Source organism: Saccostrea cucullata, unplaced genomic scaffold, assembly GCF_032062105.1.
Source record: "Saccostrea cucullata isolate Sc308-1 unplaced genomic scaffold, CSIRO_AGI_Scuc_v1 ctg14575, whole genome shotgun sequence".
NCBI classification, from domain to species: Eukaryota; Metazoa; Mollusca; class Bivalvia; order Ostreida; family Ostreidae; genus Saccostrea; species Saccostrea cuccullata.
The window spans coordinates 14,643-24,452 of NW_026924853.1; the positions used below are offsets into that span (position 1 = coordinate 14,643).

A 9,810-nucleotide genomic window follows, 5' to 3' on the forward strand; every position below is an offset into this window, starting at 1 on the left:
AAGCAGCATACCGAGAATTGATCGTTCTCGTTTAATAATCCCCACTCCTTACCACTTTCAGCAGGTAGTAAAAGCCAAAGTTCGTTAAAAACTTTTTTGAAACTGTTGTTTCCTTAGAAATGTTGAATTCTGTTTTCATTATAGGATCCAAAATTTTGATGACCTGTTCTGGTTTTGCCATTTTCATGTGTTTCACGTCTGTGAATAGTTACTTAGCTTTTTCCTTCTAAAAAATATATCTTCTGCTAATACCTCATTGAAGGTTTCTAAATAACCTAGTCACACCTTTCATGGAGAGAGTCTTTGATTTTGTTTTGAAATAATTCCCTTACTTACTTTGTTTCAGGTATGCACATCTCCAGCTTCAAAGTGTTTGACGGCTCTGTCCATTCCATTTCTCGTGTGCGAGAGATCTTACTTGAAGCTTTAAAAAGAGAAGGTCCTGGTGTGAATCCAAAATTATTCGGACTGCATCGTCTCCTTAGTGAACAATGTTTCAGACCGTTGATCAAGATTCATGGAAGATGGATGTAAAATGTGATATTTCCAGGGCTAATTATATTAAAGATTCAATAAACATAGAATAAAAGTTACAAAAAATCTTTTTGTCAAACAAATATTGAATACTTTACAATACAAATAGTGAATACAATGTACTTTTCAATCCTAGCCCTTTGTTTTATTCTATGTTCTAGCGAGCAGCATTCCTACAGTTATGGTTGTTTGTTATTATTAGAGTATAATTAATTTATATTCGGACGAACAAAGAGCCACGGGTAATCCTGGTTGAAGCAATGGCAAACTTGCTCGGAAGACCTCGTTGGGAGGTAGATACAGGCGATGCAGGCAACAACGGGTTGGGCTCTGAATCCTCTGATGGGGTCTCAATATCTAGAACAAATGTTGTCTCTCGACCACCACAACGAATTTTCCAAAGAATCTAACATAGTACCACTACCATTATCAAACATCCATTATCACCTGTGTTATAACTGAAACAATTTTGGTTTATTTAATTTGTACCTCATGGAATTTTTTTTTTACCTATCTTACATGTTAAAAATGTAATACTATGATATTTTGTTCAGTAACAAACTACTACCCTACAGAACATACACTTTACTTGTATTACATAAAAACATATGATTAATCTTAAAGTTTACATACATTACCACTACATAATTACATATAATGATATTATCTTAAAATTAAACCAGTTTATTTTAATGTATTTTTGCCACTTCATATCTACCTTCAGCCAAATGATCAGAAGTGTCACTCGAAATGGCTGCAGGACTGGAAACTGACGTGGTGACCGGGCTTGATTTGGTGTCTAGAGATAAAAAACATAACTTTCAGTCATCTTATTTTTAACTACCATATACAGTCTACATGGTGTTGCAGTAAAAGACTGTGTAAGCAAATACAAATGTGCTTACTGACATCTCGCGGAACAGCGCCATATCCTTCAAATACAACCCAGGAGCGACGATAAACCTTCAGATCCAACACCGCAAGAAGGAATATCAATTGGAAGACTCTTACCTGAAAAAGATTCTACCCGAGTCTGGCTTTAAAGCTTTAACTGGAAAACTTTCCCCTAAACTTTTTGGTGAGGGCCAGGTCATATTCGATTACTGCTGGTACTGGGGTAGAAAACATAACAAGAAATACGTAATGTAATTTGTTTTTTACAGCACCTTGTTTTAATATATTTTTTTGAAAAAGAGAGTATATACTCGAATGAATGTTTTTAAATACCGACATACTCAAAATGATACCTATAACATTTTATAAAGTTAGGATGACCTATTATTAGTTATAACTTATATTTCATCTATATTTATTGAAAATAAAGATTTTATACTTTGAACTATTTTGAGGATGAAAACATCCCAACAAGTAAAAAGAATCATAATCAAATGCTAAGTTCGTTACACTAATATTTACCGCTACTGTCAAATTCAATGTTAAACGAATGAGTGGTACATGTACATGTAAAGCTATATCATCAAACCTTATAAAAGTAAACACCTTTCATTATTTTTTCGTTTCATTTCAGACCAATGATGTGTGGCTCAATTCAAGAGTGATTGTCATAGATTCAACCCCTAGAGGGGCTAGATTTCGCCAGGTATGTTTATATCATTTTGATTTTTCTGATTTTCTATTTTTAAATTGTAAATATATGATTTAGTACTTCTACGATCAACAAAGAAATCTAATATATAAACTATCGATTAAACAACGAATGTTAATGAATTATAAATACAGTCATAAAAATTAACAATAAAAACTGTAAATATGGATTTTTTTGTAGGTGAGGAGACGAATTAACTTCTCCCCGGAGGCTGGGGATGAGGCATGCGCAGTCCACACACCTGTAGCGTCTCCGAAAAGTCCTGCAGATACGGTACATATATGTCTTATATTTTCATCAAGAACGATTTTCAAAATGTGATACTATACCTTGCATGTCTGCTGGTGTCTTTGATACTTTCCCTCGTCCGAGAATTCAGTGCAGCAGTTATCACACTTAAATAATATATCCTTTTGCTCCTTATGGACATGTAATGTGCGATGCGATGAAAACTTAAAAGTATTGTCGCAGTAAAAGCATTTAAATTCTGCTTTGCACACTCTTACATGACGATCGTAATTGTCTTTGCGATTTAGGACCTTTCCACAAATATCACAACGAAAGCTATTTATTTTTTCGTGTACATTTTTACAATGTCGCTTGAAAGTAGAGTTGTGACAAAACGACTTATTACATATAGCACAAAATGCCTGCTTAATTCACAGTCGTTCAATCAAATGACATCGAACACCTAATTAGACTATAAGTACATTTTCTTCAGTCTTATAGTACATCATTAATCATACACATGCATTACATTATTTTACATGGATAATCTTTTTTTCCGGGTCATGACTGAATTCGTCATGTGTTATCCGAAAGTAAACAACGGATCCAAGTGTTACTACTAACGGAATAAGGTCTAAGCACACCTTTTATATTTAACAAATAAGGCCAAAATAAGAAATAGTCTTGTTTCCTGTTACCCGACAACGGATCCCCCCCCCCCCAACGTTTTGAATTTTATAGTTACATATAACTAATATATTTTCATTATTCTAAAAAAAATTAAGGAATAACATTTCTTATATGTTAAAAAAGTGTAATTTTCTGAGGGATTCCACCCCGAACCCCCATCAGGACCATGGTCTAAATAACCCTACCGGGGAGGAGGGGCTTCATTACAACCCCCCACTCCCTACCTTTTACTGTACCCTCTTGTTGCGAAATTCCTGGATCCGACACTGGTTAATGTATTTCATGTAAGGTCATCTTTGGAATTGTTTTACTGTGCTTTCCCGACCAACTCAATATTCCTATGTTCCAGATAAAACGAAATATATATATATATTCTTTATTCCTTTTATCTTGTCACAAATATTTTAAAAAAAAATTGAGTCTGGAAGGCACAAGTAAACATTATTTTAAGGATGATCTAATCATGAACTTCTAGAGGACCTGTTTTATAAAAAAAGAACTTACGACTACGACCAAATTTAATTCTGCTAATTTCTTTTTTGTGCTCGTAGTCATAATTTTTTTCTTTAGAAAATACAGGTCTCAGTTGTTTCCTTTGTTTTTTTACATCCTTAAGTTTTCTAGTCCTTTTCATTACAATATCATTTATCTTTTCCAGACCATCCAGGAGGAGGGTATTCACCAGCGCCTGGAGAGAATTTAAGCAAGTCTGGAGGCGCTGAGAAAGGAGGTGGCAGGGAGGAGAATCCTCCGGAAGTTAAATGTTTGCCATTTTTGTGAAAATTAAAATGTTTTAAGTTTCAACCTGTCTTTTTTATACCCCACGCAACTAGTTGCGGGAGGTATAATGTTTTTGACCCGTCAGTAAGTCCGTCAGTCAGTCCTCTTTTTTTGTCAGCGCAAGTCCTCATAAACCGCTGCACAGAATTTCGTCAAACTTTGCAGGAATTTAGGACACAATGTGTAGATGTGCATATTACCAGGAAATTCCGATTCCATTATTTTTACCGGGAATTTCCGCACTTTATAACTTAGGCATTTGTCCATACCTTAAATATAGAGATGAACAGTTTGTCAGCGCAACTCCTCATAAACCGCTGCACAGAATTTCGTCAAACTTTGCAGGTATTTAGGACACAATATGTAGATGTGCATTTTACCAGGAAATTCCGATTCCTTTATTTTTTTCTGGGAATTTCCGCCCTTTTTAACTTAGGCATTTGGCCATACCTTGAATATAGAGATGAACAGTTTGTCAGCGCAACTCCTCATAAACCGCTGCACAGAATTTCGTCAAACTTTGCAGGTGTTTAGGACACAATATTTAGATGTGCATTTCACCAGGAAATACCGATTCCATTATTTTTCCGGGAATTTCCACACTTTCCAACTTAGACTTTTTGGCTATATTCAAAATATAGAGATGAACAGTTTGTCAGCACCACTCCTCTTAAACTGTTGTACATAGTTTATTTTATCCCAAAGAGTTTTGCCTGTTATTCCAGAAAATTTCTCTCTCCCCCCAACCACTTCAAATTAATGTTTGGATTTGCATAATGCCAAGAAATTTTGATTCAATTATTTATCTAGAAACTTCATTCCACATTTAAATGTCCTCATATGTAAGACATTTTGATGTGAAGATTTTTTTGCAATTATTGCCCTTTTTGATCTATACTATGTATTTAAAGTGCAATGTGCCTTTCATTATGTGCTTCACCGTCAAGTTTTGGGGGAGCGTGGGGTATGTGAGCTAGCTCACTTTTTCTTTCATTTTCAATTCTGTAAACGGTTGAAACAGACTGTAGCAATTGTACTCAAAATTTACAAAAGAACCACTGTCACAATAATACAAAAATTACAAATAATTCAAATATTTATATTTCGTTTATTAAATACATAATTTCAAAAAAAAAATCAACAAGTTTATGAAAAAATATCTTGACAAATACAAATCAATATGACGGTCTGATGGGTGGGCTCCTTTGTCTGGTTGAGCGTCTGAGTGACGCTGACATGAATGGGGGAGGTGTGGGGGCTCGCACGAGTACTTCATGGCCGCTTCTCTTTACACAAACCGTTAGAATGATCACTAAAAAAAAGTTAATCACACTTGAAATCCCGTATGAGAACTGCATCGAATTCTGTTAGGGATTGAGATTCGAGATCCACCCGTCTCCTCTGGCACCTTCTTTTAACCATACAAACGATCATCCCCATGAATATAAGTATCACTACACCCGTCCCTCCAAGGATGACATATATCCAAGGTGTGTCTAAATAAACAAAGGGTGGCTTTAGAAACAAATTTTATGTAAAAGTAATTTAAATAATTCTTTATACTATTTAATAAAATTTATTTATTTTTCAATTCAAAACTTACTGAAGGTAAAAGCTGCCAATTGAACAGTTCTTAGGGTGGTCATTGCTACGTCTTTGGGTTGAAAAAAGAGATAGAAACATAAATTTCAATTTTAATTTACTTTTTTTTTTAAATTTTTTAAAAATAACATCAATTAAATTGAAAATTCTTAACGATATATTTCCCTTACAAGTTTTTTTTTGAGAATTAAAATTATTGTTTTTTTATGACATAGATAACAAAACTAAATATATATATATATAAAATATAATTACCTGACAAGTGCGGGAGCCTATGCGGAACGTCGTCCAGGGGTTTGCTGATATGTCGTTGCAACTGGCTTGTTGGTCGTGGATGATCAGCCTGGTCAGTGCTGGATAGTCCTCAAGGTGTATCTCTCCTATGGCCCTCTCCAGGATGAGAACGTTGGCCATGACGTAGTTCCCCCTTCAAACTCCCTCCAGTCCCGACACTGCACTACCCCCTCTGTCACCCCGCACCAACTTGTATCACCAGAATAGCTATCAACATGAACATCGTGCCTCTTGAAGTCTTCGAATTTGGAATTAAGATGGCGATTTTTTTTCTTTCATCTCTTATATAATAAATAATGACACATTCCAATTAGGGGTGGAATGGTCATTTAAATTACGAAGTCATGATTGTTTTCCCCCCAAAATAAATTCTAACAGTTGATAACTAAGGGTATAATTGTATTTAGAATAATAGTGGGGAAAAATTGATTATTATGTACAAACATAGTTTTTAAAACTAATAATAGATGTTCAGCATCCCTGATTAGTAAAATGGAACTAGTCCTTGACCAGTGGAAGTGTCCATATTGGTAAAGTTGCCCCAAGGTTAAGAAAAATAATTATTTACAAAGAAAAATGATTAATTAACGATTAAAAATGTCATAAATATTAAAACAATAAATCTTAGTTGTATGTTACTTAAATTATTTGATTCCGTAGAAGGTCAAAGTCAGGTAGTTGAAGAATTCCATTCCTTTGCCCCCCCTTGAGAAAGTCGAGTCACCCAGGCGCTAGCGGCGCCTTTGATGTAACTCGAAGACTGTCCCCTCGCGTAGCAGACCAGCTGCACGATGGGGACATTACGCAATGTGTATATACGTCTGTAGTAAGAATGATTATACACGATTCATAGTTAACACAGCCTTGAATCGAGTTTGCTGAACATTACGACTTTATTCTAGTAAAAGTATTACGTTTTATTTATTTAAAAAATACTAAATCGTGAGATTTTATATAGATTAACACTGATTTTACTGAAGAAAAGTATTCTTATTACGTTTTTTTTTAAAAAAAAAGATGGTTTTAGTGTTGGATTTTTAGTAGCCCTTAAACCTCAATTGTATTCCAAGACTTAATTCTTTAATGCGAATATACAAACATCGAGAGATAACACAGTTAAAGAAAAGATTAATTAATTATAGGGTTTTTTTTTCTTTGATCCCCTCCCCCTTCCCATTATGTATGATCAAACGCGAGTTAAAAATAAACATATTAGACACCTCCAATGGCCAAGGAGAAGTAAAAAATATTATATTTATATAAATATAGTGTATATAAATATAGTGTAATAAATATACTCTTAAAAAGGAAAAGGTAGAATGACCCCCCCCCCCAATTGCTTTACTGAAATTTAAATTGAAGCAGCGTCTGAAAGAGATAGAAAAAAAAAATAACAACAAAATTTAAAAAAGGGAAACATCTATTTCACGCTTCTGTACACTAATTAACAATCATAATAATTTACCAGGTGTTGTTGTGCTCCTGCAGAGAGGACAGCCAAGGGACTTCTTTAGTCGCCGAAAACATGGCATGCAACACGCTATTTTCTTGCAAGTGTAGCATATATAGGACACATTTCGCTCCTCACAGCAAAGTCTGCATTCAAAATAGGTTATCGGAAATCTTGCATACATGTATCCCCACCTCACCTCTCCAGTTTTGTTGTTCATGATTTTTGAGGGAGGGGGGATTCGTATAGAGTGAGGGTTCAGTACTGGTCGAGTTTTAATAAAAGACTTTTTATAAGAAATCTGTTTAGTTTGTTATTACGCTGATTTACTCAAGTACTACAAGGGTGGTCAGTTTGAGAAGGTGTAATAACATCCTTCTTCTTTGATAAAACACAACAATTCCATTGTAACAAATGATAGTTTTGAGTAGTAAAGGGGGTAGTCTGAGGGCACTTTACGGGCACCCCCTCTTAGGGCCGTCTGAGGGCACCCCCTCTTAGGGCCGTCTGAGGGCACCCCCTGTTAGGGCCGTTTGAGGGCACCCCCTCTTAGGGCCGTCTGCGGGCACCCCCGTCTGAGGGCACTACGCTTAGGGCCGTCTGAGGGCACTACTCCAAAGGCTGTTTAATGACACCACTCTTATATATATAAGTATTCAACAATACATAAACATCTTATTTTTAACCATGGGTGATAGCAACACACAGTACAAGTGGAAAGTTTTAGCATGGAATTGTATCAGAAGAGATGAAAAAAAATGGACACTTTTAGAGAGCAAATGGTTTGATAAAAAAGAAGATTGTATTACTGATTTTAAGCAGAAAATGAGAGAAGGATATGATGTTGCAGATTGCTGGGGAACAAATGAATACCTATTGAAACGTCGGGTTATGCCTAAAAAATACTGTCTGTAATCAGTAATGTAGAGTGTTAAAGATGAACAAAATGCAAAAGAAAGTTCAATTTGACAATCATGTACAAATTATATCAATACCACTTGAAGAACGGAAAGGAATATGGATGCAGTATGCTATAGATAGAGCACATTTTAAAAGGAGAATTGAACACGCCGAAATATTATTGTCAACAATCCTACATTTAAAATTAAACGACATAAAAATGTCTGAGATCAATCTTGGACATCAGAGACAGCTGAGGACCTGAACGATATTGATTTTAGTAAAACGGAAAGTTGTGACGAAAAAAGACCCTAAAGAGAATGACATCATACGAGTTCTCTATATAAATCGGCTTGCAAAGTTTGAGCAAAACCATTTTTATTTAAGATGGCTGAGCAAATGATTGTGATGGAAATTCTAAAAAGTGATAGTGTTAAAGATATGTTAAAAGAGAAATTGAAAAAGAATATTGGAATCATGATACCTAGTTTTATGGTGATTGGACTTTTCATTTCTCTGTGTGCTATTGTCAGTGAAAAAGATATGCATAAAACTTGCTCTTACGTGGATCGGTACCCGCTTTCCAACGACGTATACGCTATGATATGTGACAACGAAACCATACAGATTGACATAAGACGGTTTTATTCCGGAAAACCGGGCGACGAAGGTATTACCTTGACTAAAAAACAGTGGCAATACCTGAAAACATATGTAGATCATATGGACGAATCTATTTTGAAAGCACAAAATCAGTTATAAAGTTTGTAAAGTAACTCAGAAAAAAGGATTGTAGAATGTTTGGCTGGTGTTTTTGTCAGGGTCAATGACGTCATGGGTCCGCATGAGGGCACCCCTTTTAGAGCCGTCTGCAGGCACCACTGTAAGGGCCGTCTGCGGGCATCCCTCGTAGGGCCATCTGAGGGCACCACTCCTAGGACCGTCTACGGTCAACCAACCCACGTGATAATTTGCTATAAAACGTAGTGATTATAAACATTTTTCATCAGATCTAAGCCGATCTTACTAGGCATAACATCGTTTCAACAGACATGGAGCAAAACCAGCAGGATGTTATAAAAAAGAACTATTCGACCCTGGTAAAGAAAATAAGGACCTCCACGGTTGCCAGACATCTTTATGACTCTAACATTATCACAGACGAAATGAAGCAACAAATTGAGACTGAGAAGACCAATTACGATCAGAACAGAAAACTACTCAGCATCATTCTTCGGAGAGGACAGAAGGCCTTTAGGGGTCTCCGAATGGCGCTGATGAAAGCCGGCCAAACAGATTTATCCAAGCTTCTCACTGACAGCGAAGATACCATGTCCGAGTCCGATAAGAAATTAGCTATGGCCAGATCCTTAGCTGTAAACACGGCCAAAAATCAGTATGCTGAAAGCAAACCAAAGAGTGATTCTGTAGCACGACAAATATCTCAAGATGAGCGATGCAGAATCAATCTGGATGGTGAACTTTTCCTCACAGCCGTGTCTTTCAAAGACAGGATCAATATACACATCCGTCAGTTTACAGCAGCCAACAATGGTCTGATACCCACAAAGAAGGGAGTAACATTTCCATTACCCAGATGGTTGAGGTTTGAATCCATTCTTCCAGATATCCAAAATCATCTGCACAACAGAACAGACGAAGAAATGAAATGTCATATAGGAGGGGGAGTGTACGTCTCGATTACTCCCGGATACGGTACAGTAGA

At 36.0% G+C, this 9,810-nt stretch overlaps 1 protein-coding gene and 1 pseudogene across 1 annotated transcript; both read left to right on the top strand.

The window, feature by feature from the left end:
• Positions 1 to 1,978: 1,978 nt before the first annotated feature.
• Positions 1,979 to 3,862, top strand: LOC134267439 (uncharacterized; annotated as a pseudogene).
• A 5,274-nt stretch (positions 3,863 to 9,136) lies between these two features.
• Positions 9,137 to 9,805, top strand: LOC134267440 (uncharacterized; the record flags this gene model as incomplete). Its single annotated transcript, XM_062749653.1, has 1 exon — positions 9,137 to 9,805. A coding segment is annotated over exon 1 (669 nt), but the record flags the coding sequence as incomplete, so codon positions are not given.
• Positions 9,806 to 9,810: the final 5 nt, after the last annotated feature.